Source organism: Eleutherodactylus coqui, chromosome 1 (genome assembly GCF_035609145.1).
Source record: "Eleutherodactylus coqui strain aEleCoq1 chromosome 1, aEleCoq1.hap1, whole genome shotgun sequence".
Lineage (NCBI taxonomy): Eukaryota > Metazoa > Chordata > Amphibia > Anura > Eleutherodactylidae > Eleutherodactylus > Eleutherodactylus coqui.
The window spans coordinates 449103402-449129737 of NC_089837.1; the positions used below are offsets into that span (position 1 = coordinate 449103402).

The window sequence follows — 26336 nt, forward strand, 5'->3', positions numbered from 1 at the left end:
TCTCCTTATCTCACTTCACATGCAAATAGTGTCAAGGGGGGGCGCTATCTGCCCACTGACGTCAGCTGCCAGAGGCTTTGCCATTACTAATACAGGCTTGTAAACAATGTTTAATCGTCTAAGTGGTGGCCAATGGAGTCACATATCCACGGCTAAGGGAACTTCTTTGCAGCTCCAGGAAGCACAGTGCTGCAGGAAGAGGGCATGAGTGCAGTATGCAGCTAGCTGGCATCAACCTGCCACCATGTACGTGAGCTACCTTCTGGATAAGGACGTTGGCATGTACACTGGATCTATGCGTGGGCACCCCGGGCTGCAAAACTACCCCACTGCTCCACAATATCCTGACTATGGGGCTTATCATGGGCTGAGTTTAGAAGGTCCAGCACCTTCTTCTGGATCCTCCGCATGGATCACACCTTATGGAGCTCCAAGGGAAGACTGGAATCACACAGCCTACTCCCCAGGACATGCTCCTTTAAATCCCTCTCCAGGGGGAAGTTTGGGTTATAGCCCCGTTTCTGATTACCCAGCTGGGCAGGTGCAGGGGCCATCTTGTCTTGGTGTGCTGCCAACAGGACACCAACCTCAAATCTCTCCAGGGGTGGCAGATGGACATCGGAGACATCATTATGACTGGATAAGAAAGCCAACAACTCAGGGAAACTCTGGTAAGAAGACATTTTATACAATATCAGGGAATGTATGTCTAAATATATTCATTACCACCTAAATTACTAGTGATGAGTAAACTGTTGAAAACCTCAGTTTGGCGGGTTTGCTGTACTTTTGCAAAAAGTTTGGTTCTGTCCGAATTAGTTCCAACTGAACTGGAAGTTCACTAAAACTAATGTACAACACGTTATACGGTTTTTTGGCTTTCAGACAGTGTTATACACCAATGTTCAGCAGTGAATAGTATCAGCAGAACTTTGTTTTGAGTAGATCTTTGCTAAAAGCTTGGTTTGGGTTCGTGCCACGCTGAACTTTTAGCAAAGTTTGACTTCAACAAGGTTCTACTTGTTCTGTTTGCTTAACAGTACAAGTTACCAGTGCAATGGTTTTATATTCTCTCTCATAAAGCTGCTATTACAGCTCCCCAAAAATTGTCTCTGGCCCTTATAGGGTTCTTAACTGCAAAGTCCACCTTATTATTCCTCCAGATATTATGCAGGGGTGTATCATGGCTTAAGTAGGCAGATTTGCCATGCAAGAACCTAGGAAAGCTGGGTGACAATCCATATAGAAGCTGATATATAATGACCATATTGGTTGCCATCTTTTATTACAGCTTGACAGAAAAGAATGTAATAGGGGCTTATAGGGGTTTCTTATATAAAGTGCAAAGTTTATTGAATCCAAGTTATATTATAAGGCATTTACATATTTCTAAAAATCAATTACTTTGCATTGAATCTTTGGCCCAGCCTTTTACATTGGTTTCTGTGAAATTACAATGATATGTGAGCCAATCTCAAAGATACATGGGGTCAGGATCCATATACAGGGATTTCCTCTCCAATGACAGAGTATCACTGTTAGCAATTGATTTATTTATTGGGAAATGGGTAGTTAATGTGGTGCCCTTAACACGTAAGGGATAAAGTCCATATTTCTGATATGCATTCAATGACTTTGGCCTTCATGTGATCTTATCTGCTATAGAATATGACATGAATAGTCTTATTATATTCTAAATAAATTCAGATACCTATAGTGAAGATAAGGACAAAAGCAGCCAAATAGATATAATAAGGATAATGCATTAAACATTGCTATTGTTACCTGGAATTATCAAATAATGTGGGAATTATACAGGTTGCAGTCAAAAAGACTGATCGAGTGCTAAATCTTAATACTGGTGTCCTATATTGAAATAACAATTGTGTACCTAAATAGAAAGGAATGGATGCTACACAATGGTATGGTGCATGGGTCCCTGGAACATGGATATCAATTTTGTGTTGTGGACCCTGTAAGAGAGAGTAAAACCCAATTGTAAAGTTAAAGAGTAGCATGTGTGAAGCAAAAATCTTCTTTCCACTTCTCTCTAAGTCTGGTGGGACCGCTGCTATGGCTGAAGAAAGGAAGGAATACTCTTAAGTAGCCTCCTTTGACTACCATAAATACATGAGGTTGTCATTGGACCTGTGTTCATTCCAGGAATTATCAATACATGAATCTCCTGTAGAGGATTGTGGATGACTTCCTGAATTCCCCTATAATAGCATATACAGGGGCCACAAAACAAAATTGAAATCCATGTTCCAGGGCCCCCAGGCCTGTGCGCTGTACCATCATGTAGTGCATCCATGACTTCCTATTCAAGTATGCTATTGATATGTCAAAATAGGACACCAGTACTGAGATATAATGCTGGACCAGTCTTATTAACCACAATATGTATAATATGTATAAATTGTGAACAGTGTGTGGATATTTATGTAATTCATTGTATATGAAGACATAAAAATATATGGATACTATATGGATATCAATGCATAAAATATAAGGTTAATATTAGTATTGGGCATGATATAGATTTTAATGTCTGAGCACGCAAGTGTTAGTGAAAGATATGCATATTAGATTAAAAGCAAAGCATAAAAGTCTAAAGATATTATAAGGTTATGGTTAGCATTAAAATCGGTGCACAGTTTAGTCTTAGGGTTAATATGAAAGCCTATGGACATTATATAGATATAAATACATTAAAGTCTATGGGCATGGTGTAATATTTCCAACTGGTATCCTAGAACTTTAATGCTGAAGGTGTAGAAGTGAGGGAAGGGGGTTGAGGGAAAAGTTGAAGGGTCAGTGTAAAAGTTTTCTCTTCTGATGTCCTCCCCTATGCAGGCGACAAAGTCAGGCGCCCTCTCCCTTGTCATGTAAATGTCGCCTTTGAGCTGCAGACTGATTGCAGACAAGCAGGGACAGGGTACAATTCTGCACTCACCCATCTGTCATTGCCGCATAGCTTTGATATACACCTTGCTGAAGCATTGTCCATTCTTCTGACCGGAAAGGAATGGACATATAGCAGTAAACAGAGATTTGTAGCACTGAGGTTACACTCTGATCACTTCCCACAATGTAAATGCCTAGAGGTTTAGATTAGATACATGATCTATAGATAGATAAATAGATAGACAGACAGACAGACAGACAGACAGATAGATAGATAGATAGATAGATAGATAGATAGATAAGCCACAATACCCAAATACATGATGTAACATTCTAAAGTTAATTTCGGTATTCATGTACTTGCACGTGATTGAATTGCTGCATTTAATGTCCATATTCATACACAGTGTTAATTTTAATATAATTTTAGAGGTATATGGGTGCATTATATGGAGATGTATAGTGCTGTGATAAGGAGCAGTCATGTCAGCTTTATCGAAATCCACTAGTATCAGGTCTATCTGATCTAGTAGTAGGTGTTTAATGGCTACCAGACTATCTGTGATCAGGTAGATCTGTACAAAGCACTACAAAGACCCCCTGTGTAGATACAACTAGGATCAGAAGGGTCTAGGCAGTGCTAATGAATGGATGACACAGCCGCAGACAATACACTACAAGGAGATCTTATCACACAGAACCCTTTATAGCCTATACATTGTTTAAATTGCCTATTCTGAACAAATGTCGGCCTGGACTTTTATCCTGCAGCTATTTCTCTTTCCATGAAATTTTTCGCATGCAATATTTGAATATATTGACCCCGAAAAGCAAAAAATATGCTTAATAAACGCTGGATCCTGCGGAGTCCAAGCGATGCACCTTTGGATTTTGCAGAATTCAGTATACATATGAGAGGAGAACTGGGAATAAATACTGACATGGCTTGTTCAAGAAATGCAGATTCACATCCATACTGAACTACAAATCTCAGCATGCACACAAGCTGTTTAAATCCTGCTGCCTTTCCATTGCCATTGAAAGCTGGGCTTTAAATAGTAAATGGAACACTTGCGTGACCTGTAAAGTTGTGAAGACCCAGAGAAGCTGGGATTAAGGAAAGCCCACATAGTGTACTGCAAATCCCAGCAGAGGCAATAGGTCTTTCAAAAATTTTAAGCATGTAATTTCATTTCATAAAGTATTAAAATATTCAACAAAGAAAACGTATTGTTAAAAAAAGCAAAATCCTAGCAAAATAACGCGATTACGTGACATAGCTGAGACTTGTAGTATTACAAGGGAAGATAAGAAACTGCTATGGGGGAAACTGGGGAGTCAGTGCTATAATGTCAAGTCAGTGCTATAATGTGAAGATTCCGATGCCTATGAAATATCAAAAGTCGCAGAAAGATATTACAACAGCAGCGGGGGATGTAATCATTGTCACCAAATTCCTGAAATGTCGTGGGGTGTGTATATATATATATATATATATATATATATATATATATATATATATATATATATATATTAGTAAATTTATTACCCAGGTAACCAAATATTACTGAGACGAATGTAGTCTATTGTGTAGTAGGGATAGAAGATCTGGACTTGGTAAATCCCATTTATCAAGCGCTCAGCACACTGTTAAATGAGAGCTTTACGGGGTGTTAATGGTCCGTTTTACAACACCCATCATATTAATCGTGATTAGTTGTAATATGGGAGCCATTTATATCGAGAGGCTCTAAATAGCTACAAAGGTGCAAATGCAGCAAGACCTCTACATGAGAAATTACAGATTAATGGATGTTACTTCTGCCTGGAGTGGGTAGAGGTTATTCCCCATATTGTGACCGAAGACTCATATATCATGCATAAGAGACTTTATGATCTCAATAATTTAATCCCACATTCTCCACTATTACAAATTGGATTTTTAATCGGAATATGAATATAAAAAAAGATATTACTGCTATCAGTAACAATAATAGTTATTATTATATTAGGTTAATACAATATAATATGTTTGTATTAGTAGTACCTGTAGTATTATTATGTAACGTGTTTTATTTATAATATTGTATACTAATTTCATAAATTACTAGTTTTGCTCTCCCTTGTCCCATATATATATATATAAAATCTCAATTGTATAATATTTTATTTATTTTCTATATTCAACTACTATAATCAGCTTTTTTGTTTTTTGTTTACGTAGCACATTTCATAATAGTAATACAAGAGGAAGCTACTGACAATATACACTTAGACCAAATATACCACCCGGACACATTAATTGTATATGTCACTCGGGATTAGTATACTCAGCATGCCATACCTGTATATGCTATAAGTAGATCCCAAACGCCAAAGGAAAACCTAATCAAATACATATTTGTCCTATTATTCGTTTCTTGATGGATTCGCATTTATTAATTCTGAATATCTATCTATCTATCTATCTATCTATCTATCTATCTATCTATCTATCTATCTATCTATCTATCTATCTATCTATCTATCTATCTATCTATCTATCTATCTATCTATCTGTCTACCTGTCATAAGTCTCTGCTGTTTTGCTCTTTTTAAGTGGAGTTTCTAACTAATTTCCTTCTTCTGCAGGGGGTAAAACCAGGACAAAGGACAAGTACCGGGTGGTGTACACCGACCACCAGAGGCTGGAGCTGGAGAAGGAGTTCCACTATAGCAGGTATATTACCATTAGGAGGAAGGCAGAGCTGGCTGCGAGCTTGGGACTCTCTGAGCGACAGGTATGTGACCATGGACGGGATTAATGTGCTAATAATGCCCTCTGATATGCCGGGGACAGAAGCTTATTAATGAGCCCAGTGTCAGGGAGAGACGGCATCAGATCTGCATTAATCACAGGGACCTGTCTGAGAGTGCAGCAAAAGTCACATAGCAGAACACTTACCATTAGTGAGCAAAGAAGGGGGGTACATCTCTTACCAAATAAAAATAAACTAAATAAAAACTTATCTATCTATCTATCTATCTATCTATCTATCTATCTATCTAGTACATAACATAACTTTTTATGTGTAGAAGTATCTTTGCATAGTTTGTGGCATTTTTGTTGCAGATTTCAGTCTAGAATTTTTAAATAACATTGAAGTCTATAAGGAAATTCTGCTTCCAAAATCTGTAAAACATAAATAATAAAAGGAAGGAATTAATGCAGCAGAAGAAATTACACACAGAAAATGACTTCATGTATGAGATGCAGATTTTTTCCCCCTATAGAATTAGGGTGGCTTTACACAGACATATTTCCGTGCTTTTTTGTGTGGAAAAAAAAAGTTAAATGTGCAAAACACAGAGAATAGAACTCATTGATGTCAATGGACTCCTCCCCACTGTGGCTTTTTGTGCACGCATTTAGCATGTGGGTAAAAAAATAAGACATGCTCTATTTCTGAGCACATTTGTGCACCAAGGGTCCCTATAGAAGTGCACATAATGCATAAATACACTGATCAATTCCATGAAAAAAACCACATCTAGACCTCATTAGGCTAAATAGCCTTTTTACCCCTGCCCAGCATGTGAAAAATGTACAGTAAACTGCGCCGATACATGCGCTAAAAGTCAAAACGTATCTCTAGTAGGAAAAACTGCACCAAATGGTGTTTGTTTTTTGAGGAATTCATAGCGAATTTGCTGCATATTTCACCCTATGCATTGCAAAAGGTGAAATCCATAGTGAAGTTGGGTAGCATAAAATAAAATACTTTGGATTTCAGATGCTCACTGCAGAGCAATGTCTGCACATATTCCAGCAGCAAATGGATGAATGCTACTGCAAATGCTGCAAATTTTCTGCATGGAGATTATGCTCCGAAAATCTGCAGCAGATTAGTCTTGTGTAAACATACCTGAGCTCATTTTAGGGTGCTTTCACATGGAACAGAATATTCCGCACTGCTAATGTGAAGATATTGCCAGGAATTCCATGTCAAAACCTACATTTAGCTGTCTGGAATTTGGTGCAGAATTCTCGGAAAACATTCATTCCTATCTTGTAGATTATTAAAAAAAATATATATAGAAGGCTACATTGTGGAATATTCCGTTCCATGTGAAAGCACCATAAGGGTATGTTCATACATAGCAGATTTTTTACTGTACAATTGCATGTAAAAAAAAATACATATTATATGCAGAATTCACCCCTCTCATGCTCTTGCTTTCTGGTTCTCTTTGTTATGATGGTGTTCTCCGTCCTATACATCTAATTAGGATGTCTTAATAAAGCCCGAAATTTTTTATGTGACATGAGGGATGCTAGATTGTTTTTTTTTAAGGGCGTTTTACATGGGCGTGGATATTGCACTGGTAAACCAGAAATTTTTCCTGTTATTGCAATGCATTTTGTGATAAAAAATGCATATCATTGTATGTGCGATTTTCACGTGAATTTTTCACATATGGGAAAATGCATGTTTCTTTAATAGAAAGTATAGAAAAAAAATGCATAATTGTGATGTGATTTTTTCCTCCCATATGAACTAATTCCTGAATAGAATGGCCGGACAACAGGACATGCTGTGATTTTTCTATATACGTTGAAATTAATCTAATTAATATTCATATTGCTATCAGATGAGAGCTCGCTCGTGTAACTTGATTGTGTAAATACAGCCTATGATCATATGTGCCACAAAAAAGTAAAAAGGGACTTCATGTCTGGGTATTTAAATTGGAGGGCAGAGCCTGTATGGCAGATCCAGCCTGTCCTTCACATACTTTATTTCAGTGGCAGGCATGACCGGTGTATATGATATGTATGTCACAGTATTGGCCCATTTAGTAAATGAAAAATGACTGAATTGTGTTAATAAAATGGCGCGCCTCGCATATGTCATATTTTGTGACATAACTACTCAATTCTTCAAGTATAAAGAGTTTCCTAAATGAATATTACATTTTCTTTTACCATCTGTGCAACACATAGCTTCAACATACTTACTTCAATATGGAAGCAGTGAGAGGAACCGAACCAAACCTCCCATGTTCTGCATTTTTATCTACTAGATCATTTTTTAAGCAAAATATAGAGGGCTGCATTAAATAAAAAAAATCTTGGCATTTGTTTATTACTGGTGTTGGGCTAGAATTCTGGCGGAATTTACACCTTTTTGGTGCAGATCAATTTAGAAAATTTGTATATTGATTTGTGCCATAAAGAAGAAATCTTGTACCTCTCACACCGCTTTTCACAAGTTCTTTGACAGGGGGACAATGTCTGAGTGTAGTGAGATTTTTAGATAGATTTAAGAATTGTGACTTGTTAAAAAATTGCAAAATTGCTGCTCCGGTAGCTCGGTGGCATGCAAAGTGACTTCACATGCCTAGACACATTTAAATGTAAAAACGTATCAACGTTGCTATAGAATCATAGAATGGTAGAGTTGGAAGGACCTCCAGGGTCATCTGGTCCAACCCCCTACGCAGTGCAGGATTCACTAAATCATCACATGTTTCGCCCATGTTGAGTGACATTTGATACATTTGTTTCATTTTAAACTGTAGAAGGAATGCAAAAGCTGCCAGAAAATTAGCATTAAAAATTCCCCTGGTGTATTCCAAACAGAAAGCATAAAAATGAAAATAAAGTATTTTGGCAATTTTTTGTTAAACCGACCAAATTGGTGGGAAAATCTTGCATTTTTTGCTCCTATCCACCATCCAATACTGGAAAGAGACAATTATCAGTCAGTGTTTCTCTATCCAGCTCAGGGAGATGTCTGGCAATCAAAATTGATGTCACTGGACACAACACTGACACCGCAGGAAACTATTTAATCCATCATCAGTTTCCCTCCTTCTTTTGTACAGAGTTAGAATACATGTAGCAATTTTTCAATTAATAGCAATATTTTGCATTGTGACAATTATCTTATCTAGTGGATATATTCTTTACTATATGCAGTAAGATGCAACAAAAATAACCATTTTTAATGTAAAATTAATGAAAAAAGTTTGGTGCTGTGTTAGCCAATACAGCAAAATGTGAATGTTCCCAGCAAGAGAAACCAAGTAATTTTGTAGATATGATACCTTTTATTGGCTAACAAAAATACATGATGTTATAGCAAGCTTTCGGACTTTTACTCTGAGTCCCTTCATCAAAGCATAATGAAAAAAATCATTTTTTTCATTATGCTTTGATGAAGGGACTCAAAGTAAGTCTAAAAGCTTGCATTAACATCAAGCGCTGCGGAATAAGTTGGCGCTATACAAGTAAAGATTATTATTATTATTAACATCATCATGTATTTTTGTTAGACATTAAAAGGTATCATATCTACAAGATTACTTGGTTTCTCTTGCTGAGAGCAATCACACTATTTAAAATTGTTACATTTAAAGCAAATCCAATGGTTGACCATAGTGGCTAATCACATAATGAAAGGATCCATCATTGCCTTTTTTCCATTATGATTTTTAGAGTAAATTGCTATTTATTTATTAGCATAATGTACTCTAGTTGTGACATTTTGTAGAACATTTTTTCCTATGGACTGTAATGGTTAAAAAAAGACCATGTGTACATATGGGAAAGCTGGGTTCCCATACTGGGTTCTTACTTGTTTTATGCCAAAGCTGGTAACAGCTGATGTAATTTTGGTGCACTTTATACTCGGCGTCCATAGCTACGTATAGCCATAGAGAGCTATGGGATCACTCTTCATATCAGTTTCCGTCTGACTTTGTGCAAGTCCAATATTCCTAGGAGTCAGTCTGAGAGCTCCTGCACATTAGATTTTACTTTGTCTTTGGATCTTGCCAAAATCCGTAGTATCCGTTGACACTTATTTTATGTATATTGGGTAACTTAATATTACACTACTGTACCCGCTCTGCATTGTTCTAGGGAAGCACAGACATATCGAAAGGTCGGAAGGTCGGGTAGTTTATATTACTTGGCCTTTGCACCCAGAATACAATCTTCACTAATTCTTCATACTGTAATCAGCTACTCCAGCGGTCACTTTCTTTCAAGAGTCCTTCATATATTCTGTCAAGTTGAAGTGAGTGAATGAGGGACTGTAGAGGGTGAATACAGGGCATACATAGAACTCATGGGACCCCATAGTAAAACTTGATACAGCATAACTATTAGGAGCCTTTTATAACACATCATGCTTAGATACAGCGCTCAGCTCTAATATACCTTTATATAATGTAGTCACCATATAATAATCAGAAGCCAGTTCTGCACAGTGGTAATAATTACAGCACAGTTACCTCCAATGATCACAGATGGCTTCTTTTATCACTGTAGAAGCCATTTTCAGTACCCAGTTATAGTAATAGTGCCTACTCTGTGGCCCCACAAAGTAAAAGTGCCCCCTCTATGGCTCCACAAACTAATAATGCACGCTCTGTACCTCTCAATGTGAAATCACAAAGAGGGCACTTTTACAAAGTAGTAGCGCCCTCTTTGTCCCCACAAAATGTCAGTGCCCATCTACTCTGTGGTTTCACAAAATGATAGTGCCCCCTGCTATCCACAATTTTCCCCTTCACTTCAAAACTTCACCAACTAGCAGAAAACAGTCTTTATAACCCACAGTAGTTCTAGATAGTAACATAGTATGTAAGGCCAAAAAAAGACATATGTCCATGCAGTTCAGCCTATTTCTCCCAATGTTGATCCAGAGGAAGGCAAAAAAAAAACCCCACTGAGGTAGAAGCCAATTTTCCCCTTTTAACCCATTAAGGACGAAGCACAGTAAATTTACAGCTCTTGGTCCCAGGCTTCAATCCCAACCGATAGTAAAAATATGGAGTGGGATTAAAACCCCAGCTTCTGCAATCAATCAGAAGCATGTTGGGTTGTCAGCTGTTAGTCACAGCTGATAACCCCAAAGGAGAAGGCAGGAGGGGTTTTTAACCCTTTCTGCCTTCTCATTTCTCTAGTGCACAGTGGTCAATGAGCGCTGTGTACTTAAAAGTGAAAGTGGAAGTATAACTTCCACTATGCAAGCCGACAGTCACGTGACTGCCGGGATCCCCTGGCACAGCAGAGCTGAAGGGTCTCAGCAGACCCTGATCAGCTCTGCCAGTGACTATTATCAAAACAGGGGATGTTTTGGAAAAGTGCCAATTAAAAAAACAAACAAACATGTGAATGTCCCCCGGGGGTCTTATACGACGTCATGGAGGACAAAAATGGTAATAAAAATAATTGCATAAATAAATAAAACAAAATTACAGAATTAATAAAAAGTATATACATAAAACAGAAAATAACCCAAAGCCAAAAGCCAACCAAAACTGTCACCGTATGCGCCCTGTAATTCAAAACCATGCATATTATATATCAGAACGTTAATTAAAAAAAAATATGTTAAAAAAACAAATTTTTATTTAGCTTTTTACCCCCAATAAAACTAAAAAATGGAAAAAAGTCAGTAAAAAAGATATTGAAAATATACTCCTATATGTCACAGGGAAAACACGCAGCAAAAATAATTTTGGTAGCTGAAGGAAAAAAAATAGGGCAGTAAAACCACCATATAAAATCCCTAAAAAAGTGTCTGGTCTTTAAGGTACAAAACAGCCTGGTCGTTAAGGTAAAAAAATACTTCCTGACTCCAATCTGGTAATTGGAATAATTCCTGGATCAACAACCCTTCTTAAGTTATTAATGATTATAACATATAATATTGTAACCCTCAAGAAAGGCGTCTAGGCCCCTCTTGAACTGTTTTATCGAATTTGCCATCACCATGTCATCAGAGAGCAAGAGATGGAGGGAAGAGTTGAGCTATGTTCTGTAGAGCTCCGTGGGACCTCCGGCAGTTTTGTGAGTTATGCAAATTAGTGATGGGTCATCAAGTAGGACCATTTACATAGTAACATAGTATGTGAGGCTGAATGAAGACAATGTCCATCTAGTTCAGCCTGTTTTAACCTCCCCCTTGTTGGTCCAGAGGAAGGCAAAAAAAACCCCCAGCAAGGCAATTAGCTCCTTTGGAGGAAAAAATTCTTTCCTGACTCCATAATGGCAGCCAGAGTAACCCCTGGATCAACATTCGAGATCAACAACCCCGCTGGTCACCTAATGTCTGTATCCTGTAATATCATCTAGTCCCCTCTTAAACTCCTCTACTGATTTTGCCATCACCACGTCCTCAGGCAGAGAGTTCCACAGTCTCACTGCTCTTACAGTAAACAACCCCCTTGTGTGTTGATGATGAAACCTTCTTTCCTCTAGACGTAGAAAATGCTCTCTTGTTACTCTCGCAGTCCTGGGTATAAACAGATCATGGGAGAGATCCTTGTATTGTCCCCTAATGTATTTATACATAGCTATTTGATCGTCCCTTAACCGTCTTTTTTCCAGGGTAAATAATTCCAATTTTGTTAGCCTCTCTGGGTATTCCAGTCCTCTCATTCCGTTTATTCATTTAGTTGCCCTTCTTTGGACCCCCTCAAGCACTGCAACATCTTTACTGAGCACCGGTGTGCAGAACTGTGCGCAGTATTCCATATGGGGCCTGACAAGTGCCTTATAAAGTGGAAGAATAATGTTCTCGGCCCTCGCCCCTATACCTCTTTTAATGCACCCCAAGACTGTATTTGCTTTTGCAGCAGCTGTCTGGCATTAATTGCTCCAGTTAAGTCTGCAATCCATCAATACCCCCAAGTCTTTTTCCATATCACTTTTCCATAGCAATACCCCATTTAGTGTATATTGGTGACATCTGTTTCTCCTGACCACGTGCATAACCTTACATTTATCATCATTGAACATCATTTGCCATTTTTCTACCCAAGCCCCCAGCTTATCTAGGTCCATTTGTAGCCGTACATTGTCCTCCCTTGTATTAATTATCTTGTATAATTTTGTATCACCTGCAAAAATCGATATTTTACTCTGCAAACCCTCTATCAGGTTGTTGATAAATATGTTGAACAGAATGGTCCTAATACTGAACCCTGTGGCATCCCACAAGCAACGGTGGTCCTGGGATTTCCTGCTTCATAGCAGCCGTGTGGTGGTTCAATACTAATAGGAGATGGGGTTGGACAGTAACCACACACACGCCAGTAGAAAATCATAAGGCACAGTGAATCTAAAATGTTTCTTCGTTTCAGGTGAAGATCTGGTTCCAGAACAGAAGAGCCAAAGAAAGAAAAATCAACAAGAAAAGAATTCAGCAAACTCAGAATGGGCAGAATGATCAAGACCCTCTCAGCCCAGAACCCTCCTTGAATCACATGATGTCCCTGCCTGGCACCAATGTGGGCACACTGATAAATACTGTTGCTCAGTGAAATTGAAACGTTTTACTTTTTAACTATGAAGCCAAAGCTCATCACTTGCCCTTCTGGAGTTTTAGCCTTTGCTTAGGAAATCAAGAGCTTACCAACTGTCTATTGGTGCTGCTGTGGAGGATACACTCTGATTACAGGGCACCTTCCTGGGCAACTAAAGGAGCAATGTATGGATGTCCAAGGCACCCGTATGGGAGACTAATGGAGCACCATGTGCATTTCCAAAGAATCCACTATCTCCTCCAAGAACTTCTTTTAGGCATCACTCTTCTAAGACTATCAGGTTTTGGAACACTGACGTAAAATTCTAAGGTTAATTTTAATATATTGTCTTAAGAATAATAATTAAACAAGACTCATATTTGACTCTTCTCAGGGATGGTTTGCTTACTTAAAGTCATGGAAGTTATAATACATTTCACTTTTAGAAAGCAAAATGTTTACTGGCCTGAGTTGCTCAGAACGTTCCTTAAATGTGATATTTGTGCTTATTTAAAGCCCATAATTCCAAGCACTGTATGGAGGAAAACTATAAAACAAAATAGGTTTTACAAGCCTAGGATGAGGGGTCCATAACTATTTGGAATCTTTTTGGCATGAAGGGGATAACTCTTATGATTACCACAATAGAGGTGATTGGAAATCTGACACACACTAACGCACCTTAGGCACGTAGCACACTGTTCAGCTTTTTCGCAAATCACAAGTGTCCAAACATTTAGATACCTTAAAGGGGTTCTACAGGGTTAAAAAAAACAAAAACATGAAAACATGGCTACCTTCTTCCAGGAACAGCACCGCACCTATCCATGGGTTCTGTTTGGTATTGCAGCTCAGCTCTTTTAAAGGGAACCAGTTACTGGGTTCATGGTGCCCGTATATGGGACAGGTTTACACTGTGCCCCATGTATGTGTTATTGTGAAATGCTTTGGTGTTTCAGAATAAAAACACTTTGAAATTCAACTCAGAATGGAGCTCTTGAGTCAAATAGGTGAGTCACATTGGCCTGCTTGTGCATAGGGAGAAAGCTGTCAGTCAACATGCTGCAGGTGGGTAGAAGTCAGCACGATCCGCCTCATTGACTCTGAACTAAATTCCAAGTCAAACTTTAAAGTGTGTTTATCCTGAAGTACCACAGTGTTTCAGAATAACACATTCATGGTGTACAGTACGGGGTTCATGATGTCCATGGTTAGAGCAGCATGAACCTGGTGACGAGTTCCCTTTTAAGGGAATTTATATTTTTTTAACTTATTAAAAAAATAGTGAAGAATTTACCATTTTTGTTTTCTCATTAGAAATTTTTAATTCTATTGTTTCTATATGATTAAGTGGGCGGCCATCTTGAGTTAGTAGCATTTAGAGAGATACTTTACAGTAGCCACATGGGCCATAGAACAATTGATGGAAGAAGATCCATTGAATTCTATGGGAGAGTGTTGTGGGCATGCTCTGTAACGTGCAGAGGTCATTAATTATGCAGGAAGGAGAAGAGGTGAGAGATAGTGGCATTCAGGGGTTTAAAAATAGGTATAGTTGTTTCATCACCAACATAGAAAGGGGTTCTTTACTGTTAGAGCAGTTAGACTGTGGAACTCTCTACCAGAGGACGTAGGGATGGCAAAATCCTTAGAGGAGTTTAAAAGGGGACTTGATGTCTTTCTGGAGAGGAAGGATATTATAGGTTATAAATCTAAGGTTATTTGTTAATCCGGGTATACAGGTAGGTAGGAACTATTAGGGGTTGATCCAGGGAACAGTCCGATTGCCATTAGAGAGTTAGGAAGGAATTTTTTCCCCAAAAGGGCTAATTGGCTCCTTCCTCTTGGGGTTTTTTGCCTTCCTCTGGATCAACAACACAGGAGGATAAACAGGCTGGACTAGATGGACATTGTCTTCATTCGGCCTAACGAACTATGTTACTATGTTCTTATCTACCCCGTCTGTTGCAGTGGGAGGTTAGCTATGAGTAGCAGCCGACTCCTGCTGAAGGATGGCGCAGGCTCAGCTTCTGATCCCATGCCACCCGCAGAACGCAAGTTTATGTTCTATTGCATTAAGAATGCTGCAGCCAGGATGTAAACTTATGTCTCATAGTGTGAAGGGGTTAAAAAATAGATCATGACATAGAAAATTAAAACACAATCACCAAAAAATCCCTTTTGACATGTCATAGGGAAATATCAAAAGTTTTGATAATTGGGGGTCCAGCTGCTAAGACCCACACCAGTCATTAGAACGAGACAGCTGTAGTACTCCTCCAAAGTCAGGCACATAGACTTTCTATTGAGACAATCATCAGCTAGGAAACAGTAAAATGACTCAGATGAGCACTTCTAGTAATTAGTGGGGTTTCAGCCTCTGGAATCCCAGCAATCAGAGCAGATACACGTTTTAAAGTTAATGGGACTAAGCTGCAATACCAAACACAACCTGTGGTCAGGAGTGGCACTGTCATTGGAAGAAAGCAGCCTTGATTTTCTAACATAGTTTAACCTCTTTATACCAAATTAACTTAACACACTCATTATATAGCAGAGCTTTTCCTGCCACAAATTGGGAGTTCACTATTTACCACACAAGCACAAAGCCTATTCTCTATTAAGGCTGGTTTAGACACAACGATTCTCGCTCAAAAATCGCTCAAAGCCGTCTTTTGAGTGAAAATCGTTGGGTCTGACTGCACGAACATCGTGCAGTTTTGTTTAACGAGTCGCTGATCATTCTCTTTCAACATGCTGAAATAGAACGATCAGCCTTATCAGCAGTTCACAGGGGGATACAGCTGATACTATTGTTTTATCTGTATCCCGCTCTGTGAACACAGCTGGGGTATGGAGAGCACAGTGTTCCAGCTGTGTTCTGCATACCCCACTCTGAGCGCTCAGCTGTATAACAGCTGTGCGCTCCGTGAAGACAGACGGAGTATACAGAAGGCAAGCGGCTCCGCTTGTCTTCTGTATACTGCACTCGGAGTGCAAAGTGATCGCTCAAAACTATCAAACTACTGTTTGAGCAAATTGTGAGCGATCACCTTGCCCTGTAAATGCACACAATGATTATTGCTCAAAAGATGTCTTTTGAGCGATAATCGTTGTGTCTAAATGGGGTATTACTTTCTCTATTTACTTAAAGTGACTCTCCGGTCCTGGACAAACAAAGATGGCCAAACTGCTTCTCTGACTACGTGATTCACACTGTGTATTAGTATGCTTTAGTAGTCTAAGGCCTTATTCACACGACTGTATATACGCAGCTATTTAGCTGCTTCCAAAAATCGGGCAAAAACGGCGACGGTCTGAAGCATAGGATTCCAATGTATTCATTCTGATGAGAGTAAAAAAATCGCTTCCGCAAAATAGCACATTGGCGACCGCTTTCAGTTACCAATTTTATACGGTGTGTCTAAAGATAGGTCTTGCCCTATCTTTGGCCAAAATACACTGGAATCTCCTATAGAATCCTATGGGAGCTGAACAAAAAGGGAAAGGGAGGGAGTTTAGCTGTGTCCAATGCTGAGAAAAGAAGACAGCTGGCTCTGTTTAAGCGTTAGCAGTCATTCCGAGGATTTCTGCCGATCGAGGGATTTTCACGCTGCAGCATATTTTTTTGCAGATATGCTGCAGCCGCCCGTGTGAACGGCAGAAAATACACTAATTGAGATCAGAACTTGATTGCGGCTATTCTTCATTTTTGCGATTTTTCAGCACATACGGTCGAACGTTAAAAAATGCATATGGTTGTATGAAAGAGGCCTAAGTACCTATTCACACGACCGTATATATACGCACCTATTTAGCCACGTCAAAAAAATCACCCAAAAATCGTGACCATCCGAAGCATTGGATTGGATTCCAATGTATTTATTCAGATGAACGATTTTTGGGCATATAAATAAATTGCGTCGGGTAAAAATAGCACAACGGCGACCGTTTTTGGTCACTGTTTTTATACGCCGCGTTAAAAGATAGATCTTGTACTATCTTTTGCCGAAATACGCAGGAAGCTCCCATAGACTTCTATGGAAGTGGAAAAAAAGGGAGGTGGAGGGAGTTTTCCTGCGTACAATTCTAGGAAAAGACGACAAGTGTCTCTACTGATCGATGTATTTCCACGCCGCAGCTGATACGCAGCAGCCGTCCATGTAAATGGCTCAAAATACGCGGCTAAAGTTCGTGACTTGATCGTCGCAATTATTAATTTCTGTGATTTTACAGTGCGTATGGGCGAACGTAAAAACACGTATGGCCTCCCTTTGCTGGCTGGCTTCATAGACTCCTCTTTTGATGGAGAGAAATCTATGTCCTTTCTTTTGACAGGTGAAAGAACCCATAAGAAGCCTTTGGTCCTCCTAGATGCGATTTTCACATGCCTGCTCTGCGTCAAAGCGACGCTCGTGCGAAGGAACCCTAAGGGTTCTTTTAGAGGAGGCGATTCTTGTTTGAACGCGTAAACGAGCGAGTGCTGTCACTGTTAGCAAGTTTGTGCACCCTGTTTAGACAGGTAGATGCATTATTAGCTTCCTCAAATGAGAATCGTTCAGTCTTTCCAGCGAATGAGAAGGACTGAATGACTGCTGTCTAAACCAAATGATAAGTGAACGAGCCGACGATGGTTTTTATGCCTGTACGACTAAATGGCGAATGAAAAGTGACCGACTATTGCTCGTTGTTCAGTCGCTGGCTCATGTTTTGACGGAATGATTATCATTCACTCATTTGAACAATACACGGATGTATGCGCTTTTTTGCACAATGTATTTGCGCTATGTACAAGACTTTGCGTATAAGTGTATTTTTACGCATGCATGGCATGTTCGTTTTCGCCTAATGAGTTCCAGGTGTGTTATTTTTTCATGGAATTGCGCAGTGTATTGCGGATCCTAATGCACGCACGTTTGTACACTTCCCATAGACCTCTATGGGGACCTTCGGTGCACAAATGCACAGACAGATAGAGCAGGCCTGACTTTTTTGAATATGCAAGATAGTCAGGAAATGAGAACCAATGCATTAAAATCAGTGGGTTCTCTGTGTATCGCATGCATACGTTTTATGTGCGAAAAAACGTACGCAAATACGCCTGTGTGAAGCTGGTATGTCAATGGATGTGTTCTCACTTTCTTTTTTTGCGAGCCTATTTTTCGCACACGCAAAAAATAGCCTCTGCTCTATGGGATGTCTATGGGAGGTGCCCGAATACGGAACGAGATCCACAATATGTTGCACAATTTCATGAAAACAATAACACATCTGGAATTCATTAGGCTAAATAGTCATTTCAATCGGGGCACGTTCGTCTACTGTGTGCCAAAAATACAGTAAAAAGTGATGATACGCACGTAAAAAAAAGCCTTGTACATACACAAAGCCTTGTGTATATGTTGCACTGCTCAAACCCATATGAATCTGCCCTTAGGGCTTATTCCGACGTGCGTATATCGGACGGGTTTTCACGCCGGCCGATATACGGTGTCCCTTTCTGCACTGGGAGGAGGTGAGATGGGCCAGGAGCAGTGCACTGAGCTCCCGCCCCTCGCCACTGTTTGCAATGGGAGGGGCGGAACGGGGTTCGAGCTAAGTTCCGCCTCCTCCCATTGCAAATTGTGGTGAGGGGCGGAGAGAGGGCGGGAGCTCTGCACTGCTCCTGGCCCGTCCTCCTGCAGAGAGGGACTGTGTATATCCGCTGGGTGTGAAAACCCGTCCGATAAACGCACCTCTGAATAAGCCCTTAGACTCTAGGCGCTGCTATGGCTGGCCATTGTTGCAGCATGTAGTGTCTTAGGGCTCTTTCACACGACCGTATGTGTTTTACATTCAGCCGTACGAGCTGAAAAATTACATGAAAGAAGGATAGTCGCGATCAAGTCCCGATCTTCAGCCACGTATTTTCTGCCGTTCACATGGCTGACTGCAGCATATCGGCAAAATAATACACTGCAGCGCGGATATCCCTCGATCGGCAGAAATCCACGGAATGACTGCTAATGCTTAAATAGCAGCAGCTGTCTTCTTTTCCCAGCGTTGGACGTAGCTAAACTCCCTCCCCCTCCCTTTTTGTTCATCTTCCACAGGAGTCTATGGGAGCTTCCAGTGTATCTCGGCCAAAGACAGGGCAAGACCTATCTTTGGACACAGCGTAAAAAATGGTGACTGAAGACAGTCACTGATGGGCTACTTTGCCGAAGCGATTTTTATACTTGGCCAAAAATCTCTCATCTGAAGAAATACGTTGGAATCCAATGCTTCAGATGGTCACCTTTTTGCCCGATTTTTGGACGCAGCTAAATAGTGGCATATGTATGGTCGTAGGAATAAGACCTCAGCCTGATGATGAATGCTAACATACAGCGTGTATCAAGTAGTCAGAGAAGCGGTTCGGCCATCTCTGTTTGTCCAGGACCGGAGGTTGTCTTAAGTTAATGGCCATTTACTATATTTCAACTGTAAATAATAGTTTTTTCTATTTTTATAAATTCCAGAGCACATTTTTCATACAGAAAAATCCTTCTGCATCTCCTGCTAAAACCTGCCTGATGCTACAATTTGTTATGTTTTGTATAATTTCCCTGCTAATTGTTATCCGAAATGTTAATTGTCAAGTTTTTTTGTTTTTTAAATTATTTGCACCCATTTCAAGAAAGATAATGTAATAATAAACCATTTTTTCTGTTTTCATGCATAAATTAACAATGGACGTAACTTCTGGTTTTTCAGCTATTTGACCAATGGAATATTTGCTGCTACTTACAGAGGACCTGTCACCACTCCTCACCCGTCTGCTTTAGTAAATGCTAGTATTCCGCAGGAAGTAACAATTCTGAAGCACCTTAGAACTCTACTAGAAATTTGGGAATAAATTGACAACTGGGCGTTACTATTTCCTGTGTCCTTATGCACTCTGAGGGCTTACTTGGATGACTGTATGCATAATTGTACATCTTTCAGTGCAGTGCATCTGCATCACTAAGAACGGAGATTTGTGTGCGTATTGGCCCATAGTACTGGTTTTTTTGCACACGCAGAGCCTGTTCACATGTATGTGTGACCCCCTCCTCCCGTGATTTAAAAGGCTATTTCGCCTAATGGGGTCTAGATGTGTTCTTTTTTAATGGAATTGCTCATTTGCGCACGTATAGGCTTATATGGGACCTTTGTTGCACAAATACGCAGAAAGATGGAGCAGGTATTTTAATGAGAACAATCCCATTAACATCAACGGGTTCTATTCTGTGCGAATTGCACACATATGTTTAAAAACGTACACAAATACGTTGGTCTGAAGAAGCTCTGATAGTGACACCATTATTTGAACAATGTCAGACTGCGCAAACCAGTAACACCAGTTGTCAATTCCTTCATAAATCTCTAGAAAGAGTAACAAGGGAATCGCTGTTCATTAAGAAGGCTAGAAGATAATGGTGAAATAAGGAGATCAGGAAGAAGAGGAAGAGATACAGAGAACAGAGAGGAGACACAAACAATCATATTATCTCTTGCTGTTGAAGACAGCTATGGTAGAGTGCTGCCCTTTCCAAATTTTGCTATTAGGCCCCATTTTTACATGTTACATCTGCTCTTGTCATGGAACAAGGGACTGTTTTAAGAAACTAGTACTAAGGCCTCTTTCACATTACCGTATGTGATTTTACGGTTGCCCGTATGCGCCGTAAAATCGCTTGAATGAAGAATGGCTGCGATGAAGTTCCAAACTTTAGCTGTGTATTTTGTGCTATTCACGCAGTCGGCTGCAGCATATCAGCAAAAAATACGCTACAGCGTGAAAATCCTCAGAATGACTACTAATGCTGAAATAGAGGCAGCTGTCTTCTTTTCCCAGCATTGGATGCAGCTAAACTCCCTCCCCCTCCCTATTTTTTTTCAACTCCCATATAAGAATATGGGAGCTTCCAGAATATCTCGGCCAAAGATAGGGCAAGACCAAAAAATCGCTCATCTGAATGAATACATTGGAATCCAATACTTCAGATGGTCATGATTTGGGCCCGATTTTTGGACGCAGCTAAATTGCTCTGTATATACGGTTGTGTGAATAAGGCTCAAGTGTGTGACTCAACCGTGTTATGTTTTCTGCACCAGTAATATTACTTAGAGCCCTTTTACACAGGTGCTACTGTGGATTTACATTGCTGCTACTGTAAAATCCATAGCAAATCTGCCACGTGTGAACACTCCTTAAGGGCAGATTCACACGGGTGTATTTTTGCACATTTTCGCATGTGCAAAATTTGTGCGCAATACGCAGAGAATAGAACACATTGAGGGTAATTAATTAACCGGTGACTATTTTTAGTTGAGTTGAAACTAAGGAACTAGTGAACGAATTATCACTCATTACCCAGTTGATGGTCATATACACACAGGACAATTATTGTGTACATTCACCCTATTTGGATGATACTCGTCTCATGTACACCTACCCTTATATCTTCTTGTAGCTGTAGTTGAGAAAGTCATAAGGTATAACAGTTAGTGATGAGTGATTAGTGGAATAATTGGTTCATGTCGGTAAATCGGCGTGAATCGGGACAGCCAATTCTGACTCCCTTTAAAGTTGATGGTAGTAAAAATTGGGCTCACTAATTTGCCTTCCAGGAGGTCCCCAATTCAGCTAAAGCACCTAAATTGCATGGACATATAGGACACTGTGATCCTCCAAAAACTTGGTCAAAATAGTGTACAAGGGTGTAGGGCTCAATCGTAGCACACAGGTGTCACTGAAAACAAAAGAAGGCCCTCATAGGGCCTCCTAGATCATAAGATTGTGCCAAGAAAGACAGCAGGTGTGATGCTTGTCTTAAAGGCAATCTCATAAATTTTACAAGAAATTCTGCAAGATACAACACTCAAGCACGGACTGGTTCCAAGGAACAGTTGTAGAGTTACCTAAGATCAGACTGTGCTTCTTGTGGAAATATGAGAGCTGTAGCTCCATATTTCCATATTGACATATTTTTCATTTGGGGGGGTGGGGGTGGAAAGTAGAAGGAGGAAACATGGTGGAATCAGGAGAAGAAGAGCAGCAGCACTGCCACCAGCAATAACAGCACCCCAAGGAAAGAATGTGCTCCTCATGGAAACATGAGAACTGAAGCTCTATATTTCCATATTGACATATTTTTCATTTGGGGGGGGAGGGGATTGGGAGGAGGAAACTTCACCCATGGGTGGAGAAATGTGTTGGAGAAGACGCCTCCTTGTGGTTTTGAGTAATAGCGGACTGGCCAGACAGTTGGGACATTGGTATTCCTTTGTCCTCTTGTTACAACAGCTCGTCATTTGACCTGAGGCCTAATAGCATCTGTTCCAGCAGGAAAACAACAGGAATGGTCATACTGATCAGTGCGTCATCCCAACTGCCCATTTTGGTGGCTTCCTCAAAGCAGGCTGAAATGGCACACATGTCTTTGGTCTGCAGTCACTCCACAGGCGTCAAGCGACTGATCTCCATACAGCATCTGCTGTTGGCTTAGCTTCTGAAACAATTGCAACATAGAATTCCATCATGTAGGCACATCACTGATGAGATGGTTGGCTATATAAGTGTAGAATCCAACAGCACTTACTCAAATAATAAAGTCCAAAAATAGGATGGGGAGGAAAAATACATGCAAAGCCGTATGGGGTCAATGAACAAAAAACACCCCAAGAAATCCTAATATCAGTAGAGATATGGCAGCATTGAAGGTAGAGAGAACTTTTTTAAAACCTTTATTCATTCCATATTAAGACAGGAAGGACCGGCAACATTTCAACCTATGTGGTCTTTGTCAAACCTTGCCAGTCCTTCCTGTTTTAATATGGAGCGAATAAAGGTTTGAAAAACGTTCTCTCTACCTTCAATGCTGCTGTATCTCTAATGATGAGATGGTTGGGTGATAGTCCGAATTGGAGCTGCATCTCCGCCAGACAAGAGGCGGCTGGGTGTCAACACCAAAAGTGTGAGCACAGTTTCCTGGCCCTTTCCAGTACTGGAAATAAACCTGGGCAATTGTTTTGGAAGCTCTACACTAGCAAGTTCATTACATGGTATTTTTTTTACGTTCCTATAGCTGGGGGATGAAGAACTGTCTGCTGACCTGGGTCATGCTGGAATGTGGGGTAGATGTCAATGTCGGTGAAGGTGGTGGTGATGCTGGCAGCTCAACTTCTGCTCTCTGTTTTCCACTCTTGGTTCTAAAGACTGCAGCCTGATCGTCAATTATGGAGGGGAGACCTGGCCTGTAACTCCGTCAATGAACTAAGTAGTGTAGCGAATTCCTTTCTCGATAAGAGTTCACAATGTGGTTGACCTCAAATTGGAGATCCAATTGGAGATCCCCATCAACCAGCACCGGGACAGGAAGAAACAAGCTATTCTCTGGATCATCTGTAATCTTCAAATAGCTGGGAATCTCCTACCTAAAGGATACAGAATTAATTATTTCCATGATTTAGAAAGGACCAATAAACCAGGGTTTCAGTTTGAAAGATGGTTGCTTGAGTTTGAAGAGATGCCTGAAGAGAGCGGGTAAACCCGCAGAAACGCGTAGCAATGGAATCAATAAACCATTTAAAAGTTATTTACGGACATTGTGTCCTCTATCTCTGCTGGAACCCACGAGCGCAGGGGAAATTTTTCCATTTGATACGAGAGGTTATACGAACAGCCAGTCACGGCTGTAAACCCCAGAGACGCTCTCCGGTGATCAGGATTCGGGACTCCAGGGACGCTACGAGCCAGCTCGGATATAAGGTGCCGGTCAATCTCCTGGACAGGAGTTTTGGCCGAGCACCAGGTGAGTACTTAAGAGTATCTCACATCCTTTTGAAAATCGTTTTGTGTGAGTAGGTGCTGATTCTTGTTTTTCTTGGGTTGCTTGAGTTCGATGTTTTTAGTTGATAACCAGCCTAAATCTCCCACCAAGAAATCAACCCCCTTAGACTGCCTGCCATCTGCCACCTGCTTGAAATTTTGTACCGACCTAAGCTTTTTCTGGATCTCTTACCAAAGCACCTCAATGTTAGAGGAAAAGTCATTCTCCTCCGGAACCTCTGAAATAATTTTGGAAAAAGAACCAAAGTGTTACGTCTGTCAGCTCATAGTGTATTTTGCCAGCATATCTTGTTCTGTCCAGACGAGCCAGGGTTAACATCTCCTGTGCCTCCCAGTCAGGTTAATTACCCTGCTATGTGTCTGAGTTGTGTGCTGGCGATTGACAGGTCTATTTACCTATCGGCTCCTCCCGCCTCCCTATAAGATCCAGCTCTCGCTGCCTGGGAGGGGCCGATTATTGTTCAGTTTGAAATTTGCCGCATTTGTATTACCCAACAAACATGGCATTTCTCTAGGTATAAGATTGGGGACCAGATCTTTCAACAATATTGTGAATGTGAATGTCATACTGTAGCTATTACGGATGGTCATAATCAAAGGTTTCATTAGAGCTTCCGGAGCCACTTTTTGGGAGCCACTGAATTAAACAATGTCCATTAAATCCATGAGCTGCAGCCCTGCATCCCTTACTACTAGCAATGCCCACCAGTCTCCTGATTCAGCATAGATCTCCCTTGCTTGCTTTGTATTATGGCAGCTACTGCTCAGTCATATATGCTAAGTTGTAACTGAAAAGGGTTGTTCAAGATTAGAAAAACATGGCTGCAAAAAAAAATATATAGAAATACCAACTCCTTTAATGGACGCACGTCTACAGGACTTATGAATACAGCATGAAATAACGCATAGCAGTCACAATAAGGAGCGGAAATATAGATACGACACATTGAACAGAACTTATTGTGCCTACACAATAGGTCTCAGCCACAATAGTCTGTAAGGAACAGGAAACTGGCGTCCACAACCAATGGACGGGTGGCTCAGACAGACAGGGCCCTACATCCGCCTACCAATGGACTAGGGGTCAGGATACAGATCGGGCGTCCGCCCACCAACGGACGGGTAGCTATACGAGAACATGGGGGAAAAAAACCCAAATTCACTCCGTTTGCCAGAAAAAGGTCTGGTAGTTCAAGCCTGGGTTCAAATTGTGCAGACAAACCCAAAGCTGCAGGCACCGACTTAATGGCAGACAGCTTCTGCATGATATCCGCCATCAGCTGCGATAACGCCAGCACTTGCTGAACCAGGACTTGCATTGGATCCTGTACAGACATGATACTAAACTGGCTAGAAAGAGCCTGAACAGGATCCACACTGTGTCTAGAGCAGTTAATTTGGGCCGATTATTATTTTACAGTACTAGTGGGGATGCCTAGATACTCATGGCGCAGGGCTCCCTGATCTTAACCCACGCCACTGTCCCTTCTTGGAGATAGCCCTGATGGTGGACCCTTCCAGGCCGCCAACTCTGACCCTACGCTTCCTAGAGGGGACAAGCAGGGACCGCAGTACCTATGCAAGAGAACACTACCCACTAGTACAGATAGGAAAGACAGAAGACAAAAACCAACACGAACAATACAAACAGAACAGAGGCAGATGGAAACGCCTGGCTGATAACAGAAAGTAAAGCAGACAATGACAAGGTCTAACGTACAAGCTGACAGAAGCAGGATAAAAACAAAGGCAAACTGGCTAGCACACTGAGGGAAAGGCACAAGGTACCAGGGCCAGACTATCAGCAGGTCAGAGTAGCTGGGCTACACAGCGGACACTGAACAGTACCACAAAGCACAGGACCGACACTCAGCAGGTCAGAGCCACTAGATTACTCAGAGGACACTGCAAAACTGAACAATAATCCACAAAGTAGCAGGGCCAGACTACCAGCAGGTCAGAGCAGCTGGACTTCTCTGAGGCCACTGAAAACTGAACAATAATCGGCCCCTCCCAGGCAGCATGAGCTGGATCTTATAGGGAGGCGGGAGGAGCCGATCGGTAGATAGACCTGTTAATCGCCAGCACACAACTCAGACACATAGCAGGGTAATTAACCTGACTGGGAGGCACAGGAGCTGTTAACCCTGGCTCATCTGGACAGAACAAGGTGTGCTGGCAAAATAAACTATGAGCTGACAGGCATAACACAAAGTATGGATGAAATCCATAATGGGAAGAGAAAGGTGCCTGTAGACTCTAACAATCTATT

The 26336-nt window shown here is 40.7% G+C and overlaps 1 protein-coding gene across 1 annotated transcript; it reads left to right on the top strand.

The window, feature by feature from the left end:
• The first annotated feature begins 209 nt into the window (after positions 1-209).
• On the top strand, positions 210-13520 carry CDX2 (caudal type homeobox 2). The gene is made up of 3 exons (XM_066593484.1): positions 210-671; positions 5539-5687; positions 13048-13520. Exons 1-3 carry the CDS (start codon positions 245-247, stop codon positions 13225-13227), a joined length of 756 nt encoding a protein of 251 aa, XP_066449581.1. The 5' UTR covers positions 210-244; the 3' UTR covers positions 13228-13520.
• The last annotated feature ends 12816 nt before the right edge of the window (positions 13521-26336 follow it).